Genomic DNA, 26,804 nt, shown 5'->3' on the forward strand with positions numbered 1-26,804 from the left:
ATTCAATCCGATCTCACACAGTGAAATCCTCTCACTGTGGGTTCAGGACACAGGAGCGGGGAATACTTTAGCCTAGGGAGGTGTGATGTGGTGTGTCAACCTGGAAGGTGATTTGGATGAGATTGATGTTTAAATTGGTGAATGTTGAGTAAAGCAGATTACCCCCGTAACAGAGGTGGGCTTGATCTAATTAGTGGATGTTTTGAAAGATCTAAAAGATTGACCTGTCAAAAAAAAAAAAAAAAAAAATTCTCCAGCAGACTGCGCCTGCCCCATCAGCTCTCCTGGGTCTCCAGCCAGGTGGCCCACACTGCAGATGGTGGGCTCGCCAGCCACATATTGGTGTGAGGCAATTTCTAATAATAAATCTTTCTGTCTCTCTGCCTACACACACACACGCACACACGCGCACACACACGCACACACGCATACACACACACACACACACACACACACATACAGTTGCTTCTGTTTCTCTAGAGAATCCTAATACAGGAAGGTATGGCTAACCTAATGAGAGGTGACATTTGTGCCCAACTTTTAAATCATGACTGCCTCTGAGCTGGTGGGAAATGGAATACTTGCCAGAGGATGCGCCAGAACAGAAAGCCTGGAGGCAGCAAGATAGGACCAGGAGTAGGCCAGGAGAGTTTGACCATAGAGGATCAGAGAGGAAGAGATGTCAGGAGGTGAGAAGGGACAGGGAGGATGTATGGGAAATTTCTATTATAGTCATGAGTTTCAGGCAGAAAATCCATGGAAACTTACATACACACACAGACACAGACACACATGCACACACACAATGCACACCACATGCACATACCTACACAGCTAAGACAGCTGGTCTAATCTCGGAATAGTTGCTGAGTCTTTGCTCTGATTCGCCTCCTGCCAGCTCCGGCGTTCAAGTGAGGATCAAGGCCTGTGAACCTGAATGACCCCAGCTCCTGTTTGGACTGAGCTGCTTCAGTCTCTAGAAGGGCCTGGGAGTTGCCTCCAGAAGAGGAGAAGGCAGGAGAAGCTGCCCAAAGCAGAGAACAGAGAGTGAGAGGGAAACACCTGGAGGCCCTGGCTTTGGAGGAGAAGGAACCGTAGTGGATTTATTGAGGTACTCATCTCTTTACATCAGTTTCTTAAAAGTATGTTTTTCTTACATTCCCACTTTCAACTAGTAAAACAAAACAAAACAAACAAGAAAACCAATGTGAAACCACCAAGAATTGCAAAGTATTTGCAAGCAGAATCCAGAGAACTTCTCTGCCTGCACTACTTGAGAGCGAGCTGCCACGCTGATGCCTCATCTTTAATGATGCCACCTCATGCACCATACTTTAGTGTTCTTCCTACAAACCACAACACTCTCCTAATAAGCACAATACAATCACCAAAACAGATTTCACATCCATACATTACATCCATCTCATGCTCAGACACTACTCAAGATTCACCAGTTGTTTTGATTATCTTTTACAGACAAGGATCTGATGGATTTAGGCATTTCCTATCTACTCATTTTACTGAAAATATAGATCAGTGTGCTTTCTTTGCCCCATTATTTGATCTCTATATTTTTGAAACTATGTGGAGAGATTTGGATTCATGTGGTACTTCTTATTGTGTGTCTTTCACAAGTCCTCATTAATATATTTGAAAGATTTAACATTTTTTTAATCCAGCATTTGGGTTGCTTTATCTTTTGCTAGTTCAGATGTTCTAGTCTGACATAGAAACAGAAATGTAATACCAACATAGAAAACATACTGCACTTTAGTGGAATATTTTTCTGCTAACTTTATATTATGATGGACACGCTGCCAGCAAGAATAAAGAGTTTGAAGGAGACCATGCTCACAGTGCCTCCTTGGGAACATGTTCACCCTTCCAAAAAGACACAGCGTTGGTTTATGTTGCTGAAGAAATCCTGGGTCATTTGTCCTGGGAAACCCCTCCATAGTCACTACTCCCCATCTCACAGCCCCTGTCACTAAGGGGTAGGTTTTTCCCTGCGCACCCAGCCCTGGCCCTGAAGACTGTACCAACCATTTCCTTGATGTACCACATCAGAGAGCTTCCCACATCACCTTGAAGTGGCACCCATAACTCTGAATGTGACTGTCCATGGCCTGTGCCATCCATTCCTGGTGAGCTCAATGGTAAGCATGAAACTCCAGCAGCAGCTCACCCGCCCCCATGTGCCACCATATCCCTGGTCTCTGAGTCCACTCTGCTCCAGACAGAGCCATCAGCTGGCTCAGGATCTGGAGTGTGATGGAGGTGGGATGGCAGGGGCATCAGCCCAGGGCCCGGCCAGGAATCCCATGTGTCCAAGGGGTTTGGGCTCTTTCTAAACCTCGTCCTGGACACTCTCTTCTCTTCACTTTCCACATTACTTACTGGTACCTGAACTGGTTTCTCTGGAATGAAGCCCTGAACTTCTGCCATAGGAATTGAGTGTGCCCAGGAACTCAAAACTCCCTCCTCTTGGGATTACCTCAGATTGCTTTCTTCTGAGCCTCCTCCAGGGATACCCACTTGAGATCCCCATTTCTCTTTCTTCTGTTACCTCCTGCACTTGGCTCCAGGGTGCTGTCCATGCCCATCAAGAAGTCCCCAAGTCATCTTGTGCAGTCTCCTATTGAGATGTAATGTAAGGACATGGTCACATCCGTGTCATTCTCTCACTTTTCTTTCATCTTTCTGGCTCCAGGATGAACCGTTGTCCACATTCTGTTCTCTGAGTCAAAGAGGAGGAAGTCCTGTCCATCGAAACCCAGCTGCCAAGATCCACTGCTGTGTCCTTCGGCTTTCTGCTCACAAGACACTCGGGCCTGCAGGGTGAGGGGTTCTGCCCCCATCAGAGAGAGATCAGCTCTGGTCTTGACAAATTTTGCACCCCTATCCTGTTCCCCTTACAATTTCCTGGCCTTACTCTCTCTGCCACATCTTGGCCTTGCCTCTAGACCTCTTGAGGGGTAAGATGACCTTCCTATTTGTAATTTTTTTTTTTTGAGACAAAGTCTTACTCTGTTGCCCAGGCTGGAATGCAGTGGCACAACCTCAGCTCACTGCAGCCTCTGCCTCCTGGGTTCAAGGGATCCTCCTGCCTCAGCTTCCCAAGTAGCTAGGATTACAGGTGTGCGCCGCCACACCTGGCTAATTTTTGCATTTTTAGTAGAGACAGGGTTTCACCATGTTGATTAGTCTTGTCTCAAATTCCTGACCTTGTGATCGGCCCACCTCAGCCTCCCAAAGTGCTGAGATTACAGGCATGAGCCACAGTGCCCAGCCCCCATTTGTATTTTTACGTGAAAACTATAAATGCCTCTAACCTACCACTGTACCTGCTCCCTCCTGTCCTGGGCCATCTGAAACTTACCCCTGGGTGTGTAATTCTCCAGCTGAATGTCAAGCAGTTGCTCTGTGAGCATGTCTACCACCTCTCTCAGTACTGGGTTCTGTGCTTTCCAGGCCTTTGTGACATTTAGTTTCTTCCCCAGGGGACTGACGGGTGTGACTGTCTTGTTGCCACAGTCATAGTGAAGAAAAGTCTTTTTACCCACCTGGTCTTGAACTGCATACCACTGTGGTCCAGGTCTAAATTTAGGGATGATGGTGATGTCATAGCAAAGAGAGTGAGGGTCTGTGGAGAAAGGCAGGTGAGGGGTGGGTGGGGAGAGAAAGACCCCTAGTTAGCCCTCTTCCACACTGTGACAATAAGAGGACGCCTCTGGCAGGCTGGGCTGGCCCAGGAAGGAGAGTTCCTCCAGAACTGTGGTGTCCACAAGTTTAAGGCAAGTGCTCACTCTTTGCATGAGGACAAGGAGGAGGAGGAGGAGGAAGAGGAGGAGGAGGTCTCTGCCTGCTGAGAAACCACATGCCCCCAGACATGTCCCACTGCCCCTCTGTCCACATCGGTCAACACATGAGAGGTGCCAGGCCTGCTAGTGGAGGAAGGGCCTGGATGGCAGAGGATCTTCAGCAGTAGCCCACGTAGACTGTGGGACGTGGGAGAGGGTGTGGGTCCATCCCTGAAGGTGCTGGTGCCTGGTAGGATGGAGTGAGGATGGAACCCCACTGGATAAAGAAGAATTAATTATCATGGTCACAGGATTTAACATGTTGGCAAAGCCCCTGGTGATGGTGCTTATCTGCTATGAGGATGCCTTCCTGAAACATTGGGCAAAGGGATGGTCCACACAGCAAGAAATAGAAAATCTGAATATCTAAGGCCAGTAGTAGAGGGAGGGAACACAGATTCAGAGAAGTGCCCATGTCAGAGGGATCTGTGTGTGAAAATTCAGAACAATTTCCATCCACTGTGCTCATGGGAAGCCTGGAGGACTCCCGTTTACCTGGCGTATAAAGAAGGCCCCATGAGAAGGCACCAGAATGGGATGAAGCTCAGGGATGCCTACTGCAGAAGGCCAGGGTTGGGGGTAGGAGATGCTGTTCCTAAAATGAACTCCCAGTAGTAATGGGATGAAAAATCCTGAAATAACAGATTCCAGGTGGAGGCTGTGAACTGTCAGAAGCAAGGAGTGTGCAATGATGGAAATGGTTAGAGAAGTCACAATGCCAGCTGGTGACCTCAGCCATACAAAGCTTTGCCCATGGCTCATACAACAAAGGGGTCCAAGATCCAGAAGAGATGGAAACCCAACCCAGGTACTGCTGGATTTAAATAATCACAACAAACACAGATAAAACAAATGATGGATGACCAGGAGGCTGAAAGCAGCCACTCCATCAAGAACAAGGCTGCTTTGCCCAATTTGCAGAATTAAGTCACTTCTCAGACCATGAACCCATGACTAGAAGAAGACACCAGTTTCCAGTGAGGAAGGACCCTTTAACCCCACTGCAAGTGGAATGATTCTTTGTGACCTTCTCCAAAGATATTTATGGCCACTAGAGTTTGCTGTGAAGGGCAATTTTGTAAATATGTAAAGGTGTGCAGGGAATATATTCTCCATTGTGACTACTCAATGCTGCTGGTGTAGCTCAAAAGCAGCCATAGACAATCCATGAATGATGAGTGAGGCTGGACCTGCCTTAAGTGCCCAGTGACCCAAGGCCCCCTAAGATCCTAGAGGTACATGTGGTTACAATGTGTAATTGGTGAATCACAACAGAGATTCCATGTGAATGTTCAGAGGCAAGGCAATGCCACACACAGCAGGGAAATCTTCACACTTTAAAAATTGGCTCGTGTAGAGTACCGTGCCTTGGCAGAGATGGCCTTTAGCCATAAGAGGGCAGTGACCATGTAGCCTCAGAGCTGTCCATTACAGATGCGCTGCTCACCCTCTAGGTCATTAAGAAGATAGGCCCAGCAGTGAGAAGAGGCAGGTGGTTCTCCTGGGATGGGCAGGAGTAGGGCCACAGGGAACCAAGAAGCTGCACAAGAAATTGGCCCCAATCCCCAGGACACCACATGGCTGCACCCTCTCACCCTCGGATCACAACTGAGGCTTCAGGGAGGGTCCCTGATGGCCCTGGTGGACCACAGATACCACTCAGCAGCAAAAGAAGGGAGAGTAGACCCCGAACCATGGGAACCTGACTCCCATCACATCCACACCACCCAGAAGCCACAGGCAGGGCAGAACTGGTTCTGACTTTTGGAGTTGCACCTGAGACCCCATCTGGAGATGCCACCCTAGGGGATGGTCCATCCACTGTTGTGTCACTCTGTGTATACTCATCTGGGGTCAGTAACCTAGGATAGTGTCCAATTCTGTTCCCTCTTTTATTTTCAGGTTGTCCTGGACTGCTATTGCTCTACAAACAGATAGGACTTGACACAGAGACAGAGAACCCATGCCCTGAAAAGACCAAAGTGTCTCCTGCCTTCCTTTTCTAGAAAGGGTTTGCTACCTCCAGCCTACCATTCTATATGACGCTGGCTCCTGAATAGGAAGAATAGGCAGGTCTTGGTCCAAGGGTAGAAGTGGGTGTCTCTACTCACCTGCATTCCCAGGGTCATCCTGTGGGGAATGGTACTTCCCATCCCCCCTGCACAGGTTCTGGGGTGTGTGGGTGTGTACTCAGCAAGGAGGAGAAGGTGCCAGTTGGTGGGAGAGGTGGTGAGAGCACCCTCATGGATGGGGAGGTGAGGGAGGCCTGTGGGGTGAGAGGGCTGGGCTGAGATTGAAGGTAAAAGGATGTGACCTGTTTGGTGGCAGTGGGTGGTGAGGCGATTGGGAGGGAAGTGTCTGGTGAGCCCCTGGTTGCAGGTGAGTGCAGCAAAGTGCAGGGCAAAGTTTAAGGGCAGGGAGCCCTGGGGGTGCTGGAGGGTTTGTGTGGTGGAGGGCCAGTGAGAAGACAGCATCTCTGTTTGTCTGGGATGTGTGTGCTCCCGTTTCTGCGAGATCCCCTCCCTCACCTCTGGTCATGCCTGTGTCCTGGTAGCTCAGGCTCCTTCTGCCCTAGGGCATGGTGGAGGTGCCGGCCTCACCAGACAGTCCCACTGTGCCCTCTGGCCCCCTCCAAAATCTCGTCCCTCCCATCCTCCTGCTACTATAGGAAATAAGAAAGAAATCATTCAGGTAGACAGGGTAAAGAGAGTCCCCAGCAAAAAACTTTCCTTCTAACAAAAAGCAGCTCAGAAACTGCTCCCTTTCTAACCTCAAGCAGTTTAAAGAAATCACTTGTCTTCAAACAAAGAGCAGTCTAGAAGATCAGGCTGTAAAACACAGATAAGCAGCTTGGGCACAGAAGGAGGAACTAGCTGGATAATGATAGAACTTCACATACATAGGATGGGTCCCTGCAAAAACAGTGGGGCTCAGTGAGCATATTCCTGTCCATTTCCCTTCTTCCTTTGTTTTGTTTGTTTGTTTGTTTGCTTTTTGTTTTTTTTTCTTTTTTTTGACGGAGTTTTGCCCTTGTCGCCCAGGCTGGAGTGCAATGGCGTGATCTCAGCTCATCCCACAACCTCTGTCTCCTGGGTTCAAGTGATTTTCCTGCCTCAGCCTCCCAAGTAGCTGGGATTACAGGCGAACGTGACCACGTCCAGCTAATTTTTGTATTTTTAGTAGAGATGGGGTTTCGCCATGTTGGCCAGGCTGATCTCGAACTCCTAACTTCAGCTGATCCACCCGCCTTGGCTTCCCAAAGTGCTGGGATTACAAAGGTGAACCATGGCGCCTGGCCCCTGTCGGTTTCTTTAGGCACACTGAGATAGGGAAGCCGGAAGCGTGCACAGGGTGGGGATGCCTGCAGCTGCAAGAAGGTGCCTGGGAACAGGCACAGAAACTCACCATCCCCTTTTATCACAGGCAGGTAAGTAGCGCAGAGCCGCACAAAGAGCCTGCCTGCATGATTAAGAATGGGGTGGGGGCTGCTAGTGACTGCCCTATGCAGGTGGCACACCTAGTCCTAACCGGCTCTTCGGGCCACATGGGCCTCTCTGTGACAGAGAGCTGTTCTTTCCTTTCGCCTATTAAACTCCTGCTCCTATCTCACTCTGTGGGTGTTCGTCCCGATCCTTGATTTCCTTGGCCGCCAGACCAAGAATTTTGGCATTTATCCCAGACAACGAGCTGTTTTACTGCGCTTAGTTTCTGGCCTCGCTTATGCCACTCTGTTTTCTCAGGCAGGGAGAATCAACCCCAGGGACGCGACAGAGGCAGAAGGAGCCCTGCCTGGGGAATTGAGAAGGGCGCGGCGCGGTCACAAAGATCCGTCCTCCGCGACGCCCCTCTCCTCTTTCTCCGACCCATTCCTGGAACTCACCGACCCGCAGCTGAAGCAGAGCCAGGATGCAATGAAGGAACGTGGGGCCCTCAGCCAGCACCTCTGGGACCGGGACGTGGTGACGGAATGCAGAGGACACCGCTGTTCACCGCGCGGGGGAAACGTCTGAGCCTCCAGCTGAGCGGTCCAGGGCTTTGGTCTCCCGGGTGGAGCCGAAGCGCGGAGAAAATCCCTGTTGTTTCACTCCGCCTTTCTCCTACTTCCCACCTTTCCCAGGAGGTCATTTCACTTCATTGTTTTGCAAATATTTCCTCCCCCTTGAGCGCTGCTTCTTTATGTTCTTAAATGCCTGTTTCATAAAGAGCAGGGATTGGGTTTTGTACTTCTGCTGTGTTCGTTTTTGTGTGTCTGTGGGTGGTAAAATACGGTCGGGGTCGCTCTAAAGTCATTTTTGTCTCTTGCGCGCCTCAGGATACTGAAGGCATTTGCGGATTTCAGCTGCAAAAGGCTTTCGTCAAAGTTCGTTGCGGGTGGTTTCAGCGCTCCGCCTAGTCCCTCCCGGTTCCGCGCGCTCCTCCCGTGGCGCCTGCATCGCTCGAGCTCGGGCCGGGTCCTGCCTGAGTGATGCCCCACAGGTGGCGCCCGGCTGCCACCGATGTCCCACCGGGAGGTACTCGGCGCCTGGTGGGTACCCGCGGGGCGGAACCGCCTTTGGAAGATGTGTGAGGACTCCACCCATCGCGGTAGGGGACAATGTTTGTCTGCGGGCTTGAGGAAATGGGAAATCAGAGATAGCTGATGGTTTCCTCCTACAGCCTGGTGCGGGGGGCGGGGAGGATTTTACACGCGGCTGCTGCGGAGATGTGACCTTACAGCTGGGGTCCTTGGGGCTCCCACAGCGAGGCTCCAGCGCGGATCCCCTGCCTGACTGCTTGAGGCTGCTGGTGGGCGGCGCCCTCGCAGGGAGTAGTTCTGTGCCCCGGTTCCTTACTGATCTTCTAGGATACTCTTTGTTAGAAGACAAGCGATTTCTTTGAACTGCTTGAGGTTAGAAAGGGAGCACTTTCTGAGCTGCTTTTTGATAGAAGGGAATTTTTTTGCCTAGGACTCTTTTTACCCTATCTACCTAATAATTTCTTTCTTATTTCCTATAACAGCAGGAGGATGGGAGGGACGAGAGGATTGGAGGGGGCCAGAGGGCACAGAGGGTCTCTCTGGTGAGGCCGGCACCTCCACTGCGCCCTGGGGCGGAAACAGCCTGAACTACCAGGACACAGGCATGACTAGAGGTGAGGTTGGGGATCTCGCGGAAACGGCAGCACAGACATCCCAGACAAACAGAGATGCTCTGTTCTCACCGGCCCTCCACCACACAAACCCTCCAGCATTTCCAGGGCTCCCTGCCCTTGAACTTCCCCCTATACTTTGGGTCCACGGGTCTGGCCAGGAGCTTCTTTTCGTCCCCTCCCCGACCCCGTCGCCTGTGGTCCAGGGCTCCTGGTTACTCCACTGGGCTGGGGCCCCTTCCAGGATGGACGTCCTAAGGCTGAGAAAAGCCCGGGATGTGTGGAAAAGCTAGGTTCGGAGAGAAAACGGGAAAAAGGGAAGAAGCAGCAGGTGGCAGGAGAACAAGGAGAAACCCCCGCCCCAAAAATGGGAAGAGAGTGAGAGGGACAACCCCCACCCCCAGGTTACTCAGGGTTCTCCAGAGTGACTGCACCAACAGGACACAGATATATACATATATGTATATATATATGAGTTTATTAGGGAGAATTGGCACACGGGATTTCAAGGTGAAGTCCAATGGTAGACCGTCTGCAAACTGGGGAAGAGGGAAGCCAGTAAAGGCCAGTCCAAGTCTGAAAGCCTCAATACCCGGGAAGCCCACAGGGCAGACTTCAGCCCCCGCCAAAGCTCCCAGAGCCCCCGGAAGTGTGAAACTGCTGGTGCAAGTCCCAGAGCCCTAAGGCAAAACAACCTGCAGTCTGATGTTCAAGGAGGAAGGAAGCAAGAACCCCCAGGGAAGACAGAGAGAAGCCAGAGAGCTCCGCCCACAGGGTCACCCCACCCTCTCCTGCCTGCTCTCTTCTAGCCCAGCTGGCAGCCCATGGTATGGTACCCGCCCACACTGATGGGGGTCTTCGTCCCCCAGTTCCCGGACTCTCCTCTTGCAACACCCTGACAGACACGCCCAGAAAGAATACATTACCAGCCACTTAGGCATCCCTTAATCCAATCCACTGGCCAGCTAATATTCACCATCACAGCCCGCCAGGCCACACTCTCATCCACACTCCACCCCAACTCCAGCTCCCTGCGCTCTGCCTCTGGCAGGGGTGAAGGATCCAGTCTCTCCATGTCCTCACTGTGATTATGATGACAGCCATCCTACTAGGTGTGAGGTGGCATCTTCTTGTGGCTGTGATTTGCCTTTCCCTAATGGCTACAGATGTTGAGCCTCTTTTCATGGGCTTAGTGACCAATGTATACTTCTCTGGAGAAATGTTCATTCAAAACCTTTCCACATATTTATATTGCATTATTTCTCTTTACAATATTGAGTTGTAAGAGTGCTTTATATATTCGGGATACCAGTCCCTTACCAGGTATATAATTTGCACATATTTTCTCCATGCTGTAAGTTGTCTTTTCACTTTCTAAATGCCATTCTTTTCGAAGCAAAGAAGTTTCACCTTTGGAAGAAGTCAAATCAAACTATTTTTCTTTTGTCAGTATTGCCTTGGTATATACTACTTTAGCAGCCTTAGCCAAACCCCAAGTCACAAAGATTTACTTTCATGTTTTCTTTTCTTTTTCTTTCTTTCCCTTCCTTTCTTTTCCTTTTTTCTTCCTTCGTTCCTTCTTCCTTCCTTCCTTCCCTTCTCTTTCCTTCCTACCTTCCTTCCTTCGTTCCTTCCCTCCTTCCTTCCTTATTTCTTTTCTTGACAAAGTTTCACTCTTGTTCCCCAGGCTGGAGTACAGTGGCGCAGTCTTGGCTCACTTCAACCTCTGTCTCCCGGGTTCAAGCAATTCCCCTGTCTCAGCCTCCTGAGTAGGTAGGATTACAGGCACCTGCCACTATGCATGGTTAATTTTTGTACTTTTAGCAGAAATGGGGTTTCACCATGTTGGCCAGGCTGGTCTCGAACTCCTGACCTCAAGTGGTTCACCCACTTCAGCTTCACAAAGTGCTGGGATTACAGGCGTGAGCCACCATGCCTGGCCATCCAGCCCCATTCTTGAGGGCTTTTCTCTCATAACATAACAACCGATCAAATCCTCCCTCTCCTAGTACACATTAGGCACTATGTTTGGGGGGACATAGACATTCAGTCTCTAGCACCACCTCTGCTGAGTCCTGTCTCCACGGAAGTGAGGAAGCCGAACAGTCTCCTCCGCACAGTCTCCCCTTGACTGCCATTGCCTCGGAGTGACACTGAGAACTCACTAAGGCCAATGGCTGGGCTTCCTTAGGGACAGTTCCAGGGACTGGTTCCTTGTTTGTATCTGGGGATCCTTCCCTGCTTCTTTGCACCTCTTGTGTTTTTTTGAGATGAAACTGAATGTTTACAAGAATACAATGTGACAGCTCTGGAAATCAGATGTCCCCTCTGTTCAACGTGTGTTGCTGCTGCTTGTTTAGTGACTTTCTGGATGGATCTTATAACATCGGTGTTCTCTGTCTCAGGTGGACCCTGAAGTCTCTGCTCAGTTAGGTGAGCTTGGACAGAGGTTTGCATCAATGCCTTCAGCCGGCGACTCTCTCCCCAGTGCTGAGAGCTTTGTGTGTGTGGTGCACTCCTGCCCCTGCCGCACTCAGGCAGGCAGCTGATGTCACCACTGCAGCTCCACTTCCTGCCTGAACAGAACCTCCAGGTCAGCCAAAGGTCAGAGATGTGGCCTTCTCAGGTGCTTCCTGGGCATGTGCCAGCCTCTATGCTCATCTCATTCCCCAAGTATTTCTCTCAATTTCCCCCACTAGCCTCTTGTTTGCCCCACATGCAAACGGTGGGGTTGTACAGTTGCAATTATTGCTTTTAGCCAGTGCTCTGAGGATCTGGCTTTTCCCTAGAAAGAGACCTCGGGTCAAACAATGACAAGCCCAGTGAATGGGGCTTTTCCAGTGAGTCCCAGACAGGCCAAATAGAGTTCTCTGGGGCTGGGGCTTTTGAAGGGCTCCAAACCCCATGTGCCCTTCCAGCAAGTGGAGACTGTGATCTTGCAGCTGTCACTGACATGGTTGGTCCAGTGTTTTCTGGGCATAATAAATCGGGATATATTGTGCAAACAAGAAATGGAAAGAAATGTTAGGAAGAAGAATACAAATTTTCAAGCACGAATTCGGGAGTATTAGAAAAAAACAATGAGGAAAAGGGCAAGGCTGGCTTTGTTGTAGTTAACCTGATGGAGAAACGCAGCTGTCTGCAATAGCGGGCTCGAGCTGTTAGGTTCCTCTGCAATGCCGAGAGCACCTCCACAACTGGCCCTACATCATCCTCTCTCCTGAGGCTGAATGCAGCTCTTGGGCCTTCAGTGCCAAGGAAGCCACAGTCTCAGACCAGAGGAAGGGCTGAGGATGACAGTGGAAAAGGAGGTGGTGGGTGCAGAAGGAGAAGGCTGACAGCAAGGATTTCCTGAGGATAAGCAAAAACGTCACTTGAAAATGGATAAAAAAGTAAGGGTATAAAGAGCAAGATGGAAATCATCTGTAATTCCATTATGGAGTGCTTAATTTTAGGGTTTTGGCACTTTCTTATATAATTATTATACAATTATCATCATACAAATTTTTATACAATTATCATCAGACAACTTATGATTATTTTCAATGACTAGAGTTTATCTTTTTGACCTGGGTTTGGGTTCAGAGTGCAGAGTTCTCTCACTTTGGTCAGTTAACCCCATTTGTTTTTGGCCTTGTGTCATTTTATTTATTCATCTTTAATTTCAACCTATATAATAAAAGGTACATATACAGATTTTTTACATGGGTAGATTCTGGGAGGCTGAGGCTTGGTGTCCCAATGATCCCATCGCCTAAACAGTAAGCATGATACCTAACAGGTGATTTTTCAGCCCAGGTGATCCTCCTTTCTCCCCGATCTGGTGATTTCTAGCATCTGTGGTTCATGTGAATTCAATGTTTGGCTGCCACTTTCAAATGGGAACATGCAGTATGTGGTTTTCTGTTCTTGCATTAGGTTGCTTAGGATAATAGCCTCTAGTTCCATCCATGTTGCTGAAAACAACATGATTTTGCTGTGTTTCGTGGCTGCATAGATTTCCATGGTGTCTATGTACCACATTTTTTTCATTCAATTCACTGTTGCTGGGCACTTAGGTTGATTCTGTGTTCTTGCTAGTGAGAATAGCACTGCAATGAATATATTGATGAAGTTGTCTTTTTGATAAAATGAATTATTTTCCTGTGGATATATCCTGAGTACTGGGATTGCTGGGTAGAATGGTAGTTCCATTTTAAGTTCTTGGAGGAATCTCCAAACTGCTTTCCATAGTGGCTGAACACGTTTGCTTTCCCACCAACAGTGTCTGTTTCCTTTTCTCTGCAGCCTCAACAACATCTCCGACTTTATGACTGGTAAGAGATAGTAACTCATTGCAGTTTTGATTTGCACTTATCTGATGATTAGTGATATTGAGCATTTTTTATGCTTGTTGACCAATTGTAGGTCTTCTTTTGAAAAGTGTCTGTTCATGTCTTTGCCCAATTTTAATTGGGTTTTTTCTTCTTGCTTGTTGAATTGTTTAAGTTCCTTGTAGATTCTGGATATTGGACCTTTGTCAGATGCATACTTTGCAAATAGTTTCCCCCATTCTACAGGCTGTCTCTGTTTAGTGTGTTGCTAGTGTCTTTTTCTGTGCAGAAGCTCTTTAGTTTAATGAGGTCCCATTTGTCAATTTTTTTGTTGTTGTTGCAATTGTTTTTAGTGTCTTCTTCATGAAATCTTTGCCAGGTCCTATGTCCGCATTGGTATTTCTTAGGTTATATTCCAGGATTTTTGCAGTTTTAGTACTTACATTTAAATCTTTCACCCATATCAAGTTATTTTATATATATGGGGAGAGCTAGGGGCTCAGTTTCCTTCTTCTGCATATGGCTGGCTGGATATCCCAGCACTAATTTTCGAATAGGGAGTCTTTCCCACATTGCTCATTTCTGTTGAAGATTAGATGGCTGTAGGTGTGCAGGTTTATTTCAGGGCTTTACATTATTTTATTTACTAAATAAAATAATCATGAATGTAATATTTTCATATTAAATAATTAAAAATTTCTACAACAGGCACTGTGGTTCATGTCTGCAATCCCAGAGCATTGGGAGGCCAAGGTGGGAGGATTGCTCAAGGCCAAGATTTGAAGACCATCCTGGGCAACATAGGAAGACTTTATCTCTACCTAAAATAAAACAATTTGCCGGGCCTAGTGGCATGCGCCTGTAGTCCCAGCTATTCCAGAGGCTGAGTCTAGAGGATCACTTGAGCCCAGAAGTTGGAGATTACAGTTAGTGATGAGTATGCCGCTTCACTCCAATATGGTTGACAGAATGAGGAACTGTAAAAAGCCATAAAAAAGGATTATAACAATTCTTGGTCAGCAACACACTAAACAGCTTGTAGAATGGGGGAAACTATTTGCAAAGTATGCATCTGACAAAGGTCCAATATCCAGAATCTACAAGGAACTTAAACAATTCAACAAGCAAGAAGAAAAAACCCAATTAAAATTGGGCAAAGACATGAAAGGATACTTTTCAAAAGAAGACCTACAATTGGCCAACAAACACGAAAAAATGCTTCATATCACTAATCATCAGATAAGTGCAAATCAAAACCGCAATGAGTTACCATCTCTAACCAGTCACAAAGTCAGAGATGGTGGTGAGGCTGCAGAGAAAAGGAAACAGACATTGTTGGTGGGAAAGCAAATGTGTTCAGCTGCTATGGAAAGCAGTTTGGAGATTTCTCCAAGAATTTAAAATGGAAAGGATCCCTGAGCTCTGAAGTCCAGCATGCTATTTTACTAGCGATACTGTTTGGAAGAATAAGGTCATGCTTCAGAGAAGTGTCTGCTTTCCCACAATCAAAGAAGTAGAAAGAAAATGCGTTTTGCTGGGATTTCTTGTTCAGTTAAAACTTGTGCAGAAATTCCATCCGTTAGCACTGAGAGAAAGTGGCAGAAGACGTTAAGAAAAATGGCTGCTAGGATCATCAGCAAAGGTAATGAGTGGCATGAGACGCTGAGTCTACAACGTCCTCATCATCTCCTGGGGGCCTGTGGGCTTGCTAAGGCTTGCACTCCTGCTTTCCAGAAAGGCACAGTGGTGAGTAGACAGGCGACCTCCCTGAAGGGAGAGCAGGAACCAGAACAGGCTAACAGAGGCTTCTTGATATCATCTTCCACCTTCAGAAAAGATGAAGCGTTGGTTTAAGTGGCTGAGAAAAACCTGGGTCTGTTGTCCTGGGTGATCCCTCCCAGGCCCTCCCCATTTCGGAGCCTCTTCCCCAAATAAGGAACATGTTTTTCCCTCCAAACCTACCCTTGGCTCTGCAGCCTGTGCCAACCTCCACCCTCCTTCACCACACCACAGAGCCAGCTCAGGTCCTGTTACAGCGCATGAGGGCTCAGAATTGAGGTTGGTAATGAGGGTTGTGCACCCCCAGGGAGGGCCTGCTCCCCCTTCTCACGGAGGGGTCTAGAGGACCTGGGAGAGCCCTGTCCAAAGAGAGGTCTTTGTATCCATGTTCCCTGGCCTTGGGTGGGCTTGCAGGCAAACCTCCTTCTTTCCCCTTTGCTCTCAACCTCTCCTCTCCCTGGGAGCTGCACCCATAGCTTTGAATGGGACTGCCCCTGCCCCGCCCCATTCATTCCTAACCAAGTTCAGTGGTGGGCATGGAACTCCAGCAGCAGGTCAGCTGCCCTGCCTGAGTCCACTCTGCTCCAGGCAGGGCCATCAGCTGGCTCAGGATCTGGAGTGTGCAGGAGGCAGAATGGCAGGGGCATCGCCCCAGGACCCGGCCAGGAATCCCATGGGTCCAACGGGCCTGGCTTCTTCTTGAACCTCAGTCCGGACATGCTCCACTCTTCACCTTCTACCTTAACTGTTGGGACCTGAGCTGCTTTCTCTGGGAATGCAGCCTTTGGAATTGGGTGGGAGAAGGCCCTCACAGCCCCCTCGTCCTGGGATTCTTCCAGATCACTCTCTTTGTAGCCTTCTCCAGGGACACCCTTTCTCTTGACATCCTAGATGAAGTGGTCACGCTGCTCCTCTCCTACTGTGCAGACTGCCCACACCTGAGTTCCTGCTGCCTGCAGGCCACATACCGCTACCCTTCCCAAATAGGAACCTGCTCTGAAACAGGCCTGAACTGGCTGAACCCTCTCAAGCTCAATATGCCTTAAGCCTTGGTATGGGCCCCTCCCTTTCCCTCTGGCCTCTGACAGTGAGAATCCATCAGAACTCAAGGTTGAGCTGCCCAGGTCATTGCCAACAGGTGACACCAGGTCTCATTCATCTGTCTCATGTCAGGATGAGAAGTTCCCGGCCTCTGGGACTCTGGGAATTCTCCTTCCACGTCCTCCCATCTCACCCATCTGCCCCTTGCTCCCCTCCCAATATTGCCCACAGTACCTGTCACTCTAAACAAGTCTCCTCAGCTGCCAGCTAGAATGAAGCAGAGGAGGATGATAAGGAGGCTCCAGGGAATGAGAGTGGTGGCCATGGCTTTGGGGTGGGTTGTGCCTTGGGCCAGAGAAGGTGGTTCTGAAATGGAAACACAGGAGTGACAACCCTTGTCGAGGCCGCAAATCTTAGGGGATGCCTCCTCAGCTCCTGCCACCCCAGGTCATCCTGGAAGGCAGAGCTTTTGCTCCCCTCTGCTGTGGGGCAACCTCTGGGACAGGTCCTGGGGTAGGAAGGGAGAGGGGGTGTCCCCTGTCCTCAGGGAGCTCACACAGCTGCTGAGGGAAGCAAGGTGACAACATAGCCCACCCTCCTGCCATGGAGAAAGAGGAGGTGATGTCCCAGGGCCAAAGAGGGGAGGGTCTTGGGCCCTGGCATTGGAGGTGATTTTGATGGATTTACAGAAACAGATGAGGGGAGAGGAAAGAAACGGCAATTCTAGGAGGAAGGAACACTAATGAAAAAGATATGGAAACACTGACACCCACAGATTTGAGGTTGGTGAGAAATGCACCGTGGGTGGAGCACAAGCAAGTGCAGGGAGGAAGAGGAGTCAGGAGGAAGAAGTGAGAGGAGGATGAGATAGCACAGTCATGCCAGCACCCCCAGGAGGAGCCCCCCATGAGGGGGTCATGTTCACACTCACTCAAACACTCACACACATGCAGTCACACACTCAGACACCGGACTGATAAGATCTGAACTCCTTTTTTTCCCCTCTCACTTACTTGTTGGATCCAGCATTTGTTCCCAGTACATCAAAAATTCTTCAAGCCATGTCTTACAATCCCCCATTGAAATCTTCTGGAAGAACATGGTCACCTCCGTGTTCTTCTCCCACTTCTCTTTCATCTTCTTGGCTCCAGGATGAAGTGCTGTCCACTTTCTGTTGTTTGAGTCAAAGAGGAGGAACGTCTGTCCATTGAAGAGGAACTGCCAAGATCCTCTGCCGTGTCCATGGGCTTCGTGCTCACAAGACATCCGGGCCTGCAGAATGAGGGGCTCTGCCCCATTGGAAAGAGATCAGCTCTGATCTTGACAAGTCCTGAGCCCCACCCTGCTTCCTTTCCTGGCTCCTGGACTTGCTCTCTCTGCTGCATCCTGTTCATGCTTCTCAGCCTCTTGTGTGACACAAACTTCTGATTTATTTTTTACATGAAACCAATAAATGCCTCTAAGTTACTACTGTGTCTGCTCCCTGGGCCATTTTAAACTTACCAATGGGCATTAAATTCTCCACTTGAAAGTCAGGCAGTTGCCCTTTGAGGAAATCCACCACGTCTCTTAAGGTTTCAGTCTGTTCTTCCCAGGTTTTTGTGACATTGACTTTCTTCCCCAGAGAAGCAAAGGCTTTGGCCTTGTGGTTAACACAGTCATAGTGAAGAAAAGGCCTTTCATCCACCAGGCCTTGAACTTCACACCATCGTGGTTCAGGTCTGAACTTAGGAGTGATGATGAAGTCATAGGAAAGACAGTGTTTGACTGTGGAAGAAAAACACAGGAGGGGGTTGGTGTGGTGGGAAGTGGAACCTAAATCCCCTCCTCCCCCTTATAGTGACTGCAAGTAAATACTTCTGAGGAGCTGGGCTGGCAGAGCAAGATGTGCCAGCCAGGACTGTCATGAAAACTAGCTAATGACTAGAGCGTCTCCCTTGCTTGAATACATGGAGGGGAAGGTTCCTGCAGCCGTGAAACCACATGGCCCCTCCAGACATGTCCCACATGCTCCGTGCCCACATCGGTCAGCACATGACCTTGTCGTGGATGTGCCAGGCCTGTTGTGGCAGGAAAAGGCCTGGATGAGGAGGACCCACAGCAGCAGTCTGTGTGGACTGCAGGAGGCGGGAGAGGGTGTGGGAGCTGCCCTTGGATGCTCCAGCACAGTGTGTGGGTGGGGAGGGCAGAATTCAGTTTTGATAAGCAAGTGATTATTGTCACAGGTCACAGGATTTAATACGTTGGCAAAGCCCCGACGAAGTTGCCCATCTGCTATGAGCATGAATTCCTGGAACCTTGGAAAGGGATGGTTCACAGGGCAGGTAGTGGAAAATCCAGAACTTCTAAGTCAGGGTATAGAGGAAAGAACCAAAAGGCTCAGAGAAGCGCCCATGCCAGAGTGACTGCAGTATGAAAATCCAGAACGATGTCCATCCTCTGGGCTCATGGGATGCCTGGAGGACTCCTGTTTACTGAGCATATAAAGAAGGCCCTGGGATAAGGCAGCAGACTGTCAGGAAGCCCAGGGATGCCTGTTGCTGAAGGCCGGGATTGGGGGTAGGAAATGCTGTTCCTGAAATGGGCTCCCCAGTAGTAATGGTGATGGAAAATCCTGAAATAAGAGATCTCAATTGGAGGCCGTCAACTGTCAGGAGGAAGGAGGGTGCAATGATGGAAATAATTAAAGAAGTCACAATGCCAGCTGGGGCCCTCAGCCATACAAAGGTATGCCCATGGCTCATAGAACAAAGGAGTCAAAGATCCAAAAGAAATGGAAACTCAACCTGAATACTGCTAGAGTTAAATAATTACAGCAAACAAAGACAAAATGCAAGGATGGATGACCTGGAGGCTGAAAGGAGTCACCCCAGGAAATAACTGAGCTCCTTTGCCCAGCTTTGAGAACTGAGTCACATCTCAGACCCAGAGTCCATTACTAAAAGGAGAGTCCAGAGGCCCTGGTGGGCTCCTTCAACCCCACAGCAACTGCAATGACTCCTTCAGACTCTCTCACAGAGCCAGATAGGGCATTCGCTCTGGTAAGTGTATACTATGAAACAGCAAATACCCAGACACTCCTGGTGGACACAGTGTGTGGTCTGACATCCTCGCAGGGACCAGAAGCATTAACTTGCTCCTCTATTACTCATGAGGTGCATTTAGGGCAAAGTAACAGACGGACACCTGTGTCAGGTCCAGCTTACAGGGATGTGCTGGGTTCCTAGACCCATTCAATAGTAATTTCACATTTCCTGGATTCGTACTGGGAATGGATAGTGTTTGTAGTTAATGTAGTAACTATTATAGGTTGTGCTGGTCATATGACCTCCCCTGTCACTATTCAACTCTGCTCTTGTAGCTGGGATGCAACCATACACACTCTGTGATGAGGGGTGTTGCTGGACCTACCAATATGGCTATTTGACCCTGGAGTCCCTAAGATCCCAGAGACGTGTGGTTGGAAAAGGTGCTATGTGGATTTCATGGCAATTGCCAACTGCAGAATCACAACAGGGTCCCCTAGTGCTCAGAAGCAAGGCTGTGCCACTCACAGCAGCAAAATCCCCTCACTTAAAAGAGGCTCCAGGTGTGGTCCTGGGCCCTGGTGGAGATGGGCCTCCAGCTATGGGAGGGCAGTGACCACACAGCCTCAGAGCTGCCCATCACAGGGTGTGCTCCTCACCCTTTAGGTCATTAGGAAGGTAGGCCCAGCAGTGAGAAGACACAGGTGGGTCTCGAGATGGGCAGGAGCAGGGCCACAGGGAACCAAGAAGCTGCACAAGCAGTTGGCTCTGATCCCCAGGACACCACATGGGTGCACCCCTCACCCTCCGCTCACACCTGAGGCTTCAGGGAGGGTCCGTGATCACCCTGAGGGACTGATGATGCCACTCAGCAGCAAAGGAGGGGAGCAGTAGGCCTGGAACCATAGAACCTCCATTCACATCCATCACATCCACACCACCCAGAAGCCACAGGCAGGGTAGGACACACCTGCGACTCTTCAACTTACATTACTTGGAGATGACACCCTGGGGGATGGGGCAGCAATTCTGAGGACACAGCATGTACCCTCATCTGGGGTCAGCAACCTAGGATGGTGTCCACATCTGGTCTGCCTTTTATCTGCAGGTTGCCGTTGCCTGCTGTTGCTCTACAAAGGGACAGGACTTGACACACAGTACCCATGGCCAGCAAGGACCAAAGTGCCTTCAGCCTTTCCTTTCTAGAAAGGGTTTGCTGACTCCTGCCTGCGTAGTGACTGTTCTGTATAACCCTATCTCCCCAGTAGGAAGAAGAGGCGGGTCTGGAACCCAAGGGAAGTAGTGGGCGCCTCTACTCAGGGGCGCTCCCAGGGTCATCCTGGGGGAAATGGTCCTTCCCATTCCCCCTGCACTAAGTTATGTGGAAAGTGTGGGGTGTGTTTGCTGGGGTGTGTCCTCAGGCAAAAGGGGAGAAGGTGCTAGTTGCTGGGGGAGGTGCTAAGGGCTCCTTCATGGATAGGGAGGTGAGGGAGGCCTGTGTGGTGACTGGGGTGAGCTGAGACGGAGAGTGAAAGGATGCGACCTGGGTGGTGAAAGTGAATGGTGAGGGGAGGGGTAGGAAGTGTCTGGTGAGTCCCTGGGTGCAGGTGAGTGTCTGCCCCAAAGTGTAGGGGGAAGTTCCAGGGCAGGAAGCCCTGAAGGTGCTGGAAGGTTTGTGTGGTGAAGAGCAGGTCAGAGCAGAGCAGGGCTGTGGATGGCGAGGGGGTCTGTGATCGCGTCCCTGTGGAACTTCCCTTCACCCCTGTCCTGACCCCAGTTAGGGTTCGGGGATCTGGTTTTTTCTTCCCTAGGGTGAGTGGGGCTGCGGGTCTGCACCAGGGATCCCCGGCCCACCTTGCCCTCTGTAGCCCTTTGGCCCCTCCACCCTCCTGCGATTCCTTTTCAGCCTTCTTTGACACTCCCCTGGCCTGCGGGGCTAGCAGCAGCTGCAGAAGCGGACTCGGTGGAAAGGAGCCCCAGAGGGGAACTGAGTGCCTTCAGCCGGGCATGTTCAGGGAGATAGCGATGTTCAGAGACATCGCAATGTTTGGGGAGACTGCGATGTTCGGGGGGGATCGCGGTGTTCCGGGAGACCGCGATGTTCGGAGAGAGAGCGATGTTGGGGGCACCGCTATGTTCGAGGAGACCGCGATGTTCGGGGGGACCGCGATGTACGGGGAGACCGAGATGTTTGGGGAGACCATCAGCGATATTCGAGGAGACCGCGATGTTCAGAGAGACAGCAAGGTTCAGGGAGACCGCGACGTTCCGGGAAACCGCGATGTTCGGGGAGATCGCGCGGGTCCATCCAGAAGCTTCCTGACCTACGGGACAAGCAGCAGCCGGAGGAATTGGACCTGGCGTAAAAGAGCCGCGGAGGGGAACTGAGTGCCTTCAGCCGGGTGTGTTCGGGGAGATGGAGATGTTGGGGGAGATGGCGACTTTCGGGGAGACCAAGATGTTCGGGGGGACCGCGATGTTCGAGGAGACAGCGATGTTCAGGGAAACCGCGATGTTGGGGAGGACCGAGATGTTCGGACGGATAGCGATGTTCGGGTAGAACGCGATGTTAGGGGAGATGGTGCCGGTCCTTCTGAAGAAGGCAATGGTGCCGGTCCTTCTGAAGCCTCCTGGGGCAAGCAGCAGCCGCAGGAAGCCTACTAAGCGGAAAGGAGCCGCGGGGCGGAACTGAGTGCCCTCAGCAGGGCATGTTCAGGGAGATCGCGATGTTCGGGTAGACCGCGATGTTCGGGGAGACCAGGATGTTCGGAGAAACCGGGATATTCCGGGAGATGGCGATGTTAGGGTAGAAGGCGATGTTCCGAGAGATGGCGCGGGTCCTTCCAGAAGCCTCCTGGGGCAAGCAGAAGCCGCAGGAAGCCGACTGGGCGGAAAGGAGCCGCGGAGGGGAACTGAGGGCCCTCAGCAGGGCATGTTCGGGTTGATCGCAACGTTCGGGGAGATCGCAACGTTCGGGGAGATCGCAACGTTCGGGGAGACCGCAACGTTCGGAGAGATCGCGCCGGGGCACACAGAAGCTTCCTGGCCTGCGGGGCAAGCAGCAGCTGGAGGAATGGGACCTGGCGGAACGGAGCTGCGGAGGGGAACTGATTGCCTTCAGCCGGGCATGTTCCGGGAGATCGAGATGTTCGGGGAGATGGCGATTTTCGGGGAGACCGAGATGTTCGTGGGGACCGCGATGTTCGAAGAAACAGCGATGTTCGGGGAGACAGCGATGTTCCGGGGGAACGCTATGTTCGGGGAGACCGCGATGTTCGGGGGAACAGCGATGTTCGGGGAGACAGCGATGTTCGGAGAGACCGCGATGTTCGAGGAGACAGCAATGTTCGGGGAGACCGCGATGTTCGGGGAATCAGCGATGTTCGGAGAGACCGCGATGTTCGGGGAGACAGCGATGTTCGGAGAGACCGCGATGTTCGGGGAAACAGCGATGTTCGGAGAGACCGCGATGTTCGGCGCGACCGCGATGTTCGAGGAGACAGCAATGTTCGGGCGAACAGCGATGTTCGGGGAGACCGCGATGTTCGAGGAGACAGCGATGTTCGGAGAGACCGCGATGTTCGGGCGACCGCGATGTTCAGGGGAACCGCGATGTTCGGGGAGACAGCGATGTTCGGAGAGACAGCGATGTTCGGAGAGACCGCGATGTTCGGAGAGACCGCGATGTTCCGGGGAAACGCTATGTTCGGGGAGACCGCGATGTTCGGGTAGAACGCGATGTTAGGGGAGATGGTGCCGGTCCTTCTGAAGAAGCCTCCTGGGGCAAGCAGCAGCCGCAGGAAGCCCACTAAGCGGAAAGGAGCCGCGGGGCGGAACTGAGTGCCCTCAGCAGGGCATGTTCAGGGAGATCGCGATGTTCGGGTAGACCGCGATGTTCGGGGAGACCAGGATGTTCGGAGAAACCGGGATATTCCGGGAGATGGCGATGTTAGGGTAGAAGGCGATGTTCCGAGAGATGGCGCGGGTCCTTCCAGAAGCCTCCTGGGGCAAGCAGAAGCCGCAGGAAGCCGACTGGGCGGAAAGGAGCCGCGGAGGGGAACTGAGGGCCCTCAGCAGGGCATGTTCGGGTTGATCGCAACGTTCGGGGAGATCGCAACGTTCGGGGAGATCGCAACGTTCGGGGAGACCGCAACGTTCGGAGAGATCGCGCCGGGGCACACAGAAGCTTCCTGGCCTGCGGGGCAAGCAGCAGCTGGAGGAATGGGACCCGGCGGAACGGAGCTGCGGAGGGGAACTGATTGCCTTCAGCCGGGCATGTTCCGGGAGATCGAGATGTTCGGGGAGATGGCGATTTTCGGGGAGACCGAGATGTTCGTGGGGACCGCGATGTTCGAAGAAACAGCGATGTTCGGGGAGACAGCGATGTTCGGGGAGACAGCGATGTTCCGGGGGAACGCTATGTTCGGGGAGACCGCGATGTTCGGGGGAACCGCGATGTTCGGGGAGACAGCGATGTTCGGAGAGACCGCGATGTTCGAGGAGACAGCAATGTTCGGGGAGACCGCGATGTTCGGGGAATCAGCGATGTTCGGAGAGACCGCGATGTTCGAGGAGACAGCGATGTTCGGGGAGACCGCGATGTTCGGGGAATCAGCGACGTTCGGAGAGACCGCGATGTTCGGGGAAACAGCGATGTTCGGCGCGACCGCGATGTTCGAGGAGACAGCAATGTTCGGGCGAACAGCGATGTTCGGGGAGACCGCGATGTTCGGGGAGACAGCGATGTTCGGGGAGACCGCGATGTTCGGGGAATCAGCGACGTTCGGAGAGACGGCGATGTTCGAGGAGACAGCAATGTTCGGGCGAACAGGGATGTTCGGGGAGACCGCGATGTTCGAGGAGACAGCAACGTTCGGGCGAACAGCGATGTTCGGGTAGACCGCGATGTTCGGGGAGACAGCGATGTTCGGAGAGACCGCGATGTTCGAGGGAACCGCGATGTTCGGGGAGACAGCGATGTTCGGAGAGACCGCGATGTTCGGAGAGACCGCGATGTTCGGAGAGGCCGCGATGTTCCGGGGAAACGCTATGTTCGGAGAGACCGCGATGTTCGGGTAGAAGGCGATGTTCCGGGAGATGGCGCCGGTCCTTCCAGAAGCCTCCTGGGGCAAGCAGAAGCCGCAGGAAGCCTACTAGGCGGAAAGGAGCCGCCGGGTGCAACTGAGTGCCGTCAGCGGGGCAAGTGTGGGGAGACCGCGATGTTCAGGGAGACCGCGATGTTGGGGGAGACCGCGATGTTCGGGGGAACCGGGATATTTGGGGAGACGGCGACGTTCCGGAAGACCGCGATGTTCGGGGAGACCGGGATGTTCGGGGAGATCGAGTTGTTCGGGGAGATAGCGATGTTAGGGGAGACCGGGATGTTCTGGGAGGATCGCGATGTTCCGGTAGAACGCGATGTTCTGGTAAAATGCGATGTTCAGGGAGATCGCGCCGGTCCTTTCAGGAGCCTCCTGGGGCAAACAGAAGCCGCAGGAAGCCGACCCGGCGGAAAAGAGATCGCAACGTTCGGGGCGACCGCGACGTTCGGGGAAACCGCGATGTTCGGGGAGATAGCGCCGGTGCATCCAGAAGCTTCCTGGCCTGCGGGGCAAGCGGCAGCCGGAGGAATCGGACCCGGCGGAAAGGAGCCGCGGAGGCGAACTGAGTGCCTTCAGCCGGGCATGTTCGGGGAGATCGAGATGTTCCGGGAGACCGCGATGTTCCGGGAGATGGCGATTTTCGGGGAGACCGCGATGTTCGGGGAGACCGGGATGTTTGGGGAGATCGCGATGTTCAGGGGCACCGCGATGTTCGGGGGGACCGCGATATTCGGGGGAACGGCGATGTTCGGGAGACCGCGATGTTCCGGGAGATCGCGCCAGTCCTTGCAGAAGCCTCCCCTCCTCTGAAACCCTCTGCAGTGCTCAGCCCACCAGGTTTGGCCTCCCGCCCCACTTAGGCTCCATCCCCGAACTCACCGGCCCGCCCTGCCCCGGACCAGCCGGACAGCAGGTGCAGAAAGGAGAGGCACAGAAGGAACGCAGTGCTGGCGGTCGCTGCCATAGTAGACCTGGAGCGCAGGGGACAGGAGGCGCGGTCGAAGTGGAGTCCGGCGGATGAATCGCTTCGGAGCTCCCACGCCAGCTAATTATAAAGGCTGCCCAGACCCTCCCCTCTCCGCTTCGCGGCACCCCGCCCCGCCGTGGGCTGGGATCCAATGGGCGGGATCCTAGCCTGCCCTTGTTAGGGATGCTCCACCCCGTCACGCTGTCTTCTGGGAGCGGCCTGGCTGACGAAACTTTCCCCTCCAACCCGCCCCCCCGAGGCTTGGTGGCGGCTTGCACAGGCCCCGAGCGGGCCAGAGCGCGGTTCTTTCCATGGCCCCATCACCTAAGTTTTCAACACAGCATGTATCATTACCACAATGTAAACACTTACTCACAGGAAGGTGAAGAAACTTCCACAGGAATACTCAGTGCCGGCAGTGTCTCCCCGTCACCGCCTGCACCAGCGACAGCCGCCCTCCCTCCGCCTGCGTCGCTGAGTCCCCGCCCCTCTCCGTCCGGAGCCGCTGAAACTGGCCACAACTTGGAAATTTGAATGCCCACCTGGGTGTCCACAAAGATTTTCCAAGAAAGAGTAACTCGTTTTCAACCAGTCTGGGGGTGCTTCATCAGGATAGAATCTTCTAGAAAACATAGCAGCATGATGATGGACAGCAAACTGCTGTCTTCAGCTGGTTTGATTGAGCCTAGAGTGCACCGGGGCCAAAAGAATCTTGCCTTTTTTTTCTTTTTGAGACGGAGTCTGGCACTGTTGCAGGGGCTGGTGTGCAGTTGCACAATGTCAACTTGCTACAGTCTCCGCCTCCCAGGTTCAAGAGATTCTCCTGCCTCAACTTCCCGAGTAGCTAGGATAACAGGCGGCTGCCAACACACCTGGCTACTTTTTTTGTATGTTTAGTAGAGAGAGGGTTTCACTATGTTGGACAGGCTGGTCTTGAACTCCTGACCTCCTGATCCGCCCACCTCGCACTCCCAAAGTGCTGGGATTACAGGCATGAGCCACAGTGCCCAGGCGAAAATCTGTGTTTTAAACAAAGAAGGAATGAGTCTGAAAGCAGGAATGGAAATGGGAAAAGATAAGGCGGCCAGGAGGAAAGGGAAGGAGAAAAGAAGGGTTGGGGTCTGAGAGGGAGCAAGAATCCAAGCATTTCCAGATCCATGGCCTGGAGTTGCAAGTGGGTGGGGCGGGGCCACTGGAGCTGTGACAGCCTTGAGGGCTGGGGTGACTCATGCAGGGGCCCTCTGCTTCCTCCAGGCATGTCACACCCTGGGCTCCAGTCCCCAGTGGCACAGTTGCTGGCGCAGAGTTGGGTGTTTTTCTCCAGCCTCTACTGCTACCAGGCTGGTCCAAAGTGGGTCGGGTTGGCGAGTTCCAGACTGGACCCTAAGTAGGGGTCCTGGGCTAACAGGGGAGGTCTTGGATTTCAGGGGTTGGAGGTCAGGAGGAGGGGAGGCTTCTGGAAGTTTCTGAAGGTCTCCCTGGTATTTATGCGGCATTGCTAACTGGAGCCAGTTTGGCATGGGGAGAGAGATGTGAGACTGATGAAAAGTGTGCAGCCTGATTTAAAACCAAATCCTGAGCCCTTTCCA

General features: G+C 52.0%; 1 protein-coding gene and 2 long non-coding RNA genes across 5 annotated transcripts in view; 2 read left to right on the plus strand and 1 right to left on the minus strand.

The window, feature by feature from the left end:
- LOC144340298 (uncharacterized) overlaps window positions 1-8,203 on the plus strand; it is a 94,788-nt gene extending 86,585 nt beyond the window's left edge. The window contains exons 4-7 of one of the 3 annotated variants that reach the window (XR_013416238.1): window positions 899-1,111; window positions 2,711-2,838; window positions 5,763-7,287; window positions 7,601-8,203. This is a non-coding gene — a long non-coding RNA (uncharacterized LOC144340298). Of the gene's footprint in view, window positions 1-898; window positions 1,112-2,710; window positions 7,288-7,600 lie in introns of all 3 variants that reach the window. The other 2 variants (XR_013416236.1, XR_013416239.1) reach the window with 2 other exon arrangements.
- A 6,606-nt stretch (window positions 8,204-14,809) lies between these two features.
- Window positions 14,810-17,587, plus strand: LOC144340300 (uncharacterized). Its single transcript, XR_013416241.1, has 2 exons — window positions 14,810-14,942; window positions 17,272-17,587. It is a non-coding gene; the product is annotated as an uncharacterized LOC144340300 (long non-coding RNA).
- On the minus strand, window positions 14,924-25,212 carry LOC694216 (UL16-binding protein 1). The gene is made up of 4 exons (XM_077999524.1): window positions 25,128-25,212; window positions 17,624-17,887; window positions 17,134-17,409; window positions 14,924-16,486 (listed from the first exon to the last, which is right to left on the minus strand). The coding sequence occupies exons 1-4, from the start codon at window positions 25,210-25,212 to the stop codon at window positions 16,377-16,379; spliced, it is 735 nt and encodes a 244-aa protein (XP_077855650.1). The 3' UTR covers window positions 14,924-16,376.
- Window positions 25,213-26,804: the final 1,592 nt, after the last annotated feature.

The sequence above is a fragment of the Macaca mulatta genome, chromosome 4, assembly GCF_049350105.2.
Source record: "Macaca mulatta isolate MMU2019108-1 chromosome 4, T2T-MMU8v2.0, whole genome shotgun sequence".
Taxonomy (NCBI): domain Eukaryota; kingdom Metazoa; phylum Chordata; class Mammalia; order Primates; family Cercopithecidae; genus Macaca; species Macaca mulatta.

Excerpts from the sequence above, each read along its gene's own strand:
- LOC694216 (XM_077999524.1), bottom strand. The coding sequence starts at position 25,212 with ATGGCAGCGACCGCCAGCACTGCGTTCCTTCTGTGCCTCTCCTTTCTG. Across the intron at positions 17,410-17,623 it reads GGAGAATTTAATGCCCATTG|AGCCCCTCATTCTGCAGGCC; the intron begins GTAAGTTTAAAA and ends CCAATGGGGCAG. Across the intron at positions 16,487-17,133 it reads ACAAATGCTGGATCCAACAA|AACCACCTTCTCTGGCCCAA; the intron begins GTAAGTGAGAGG and ends TTTCCATTTCAG.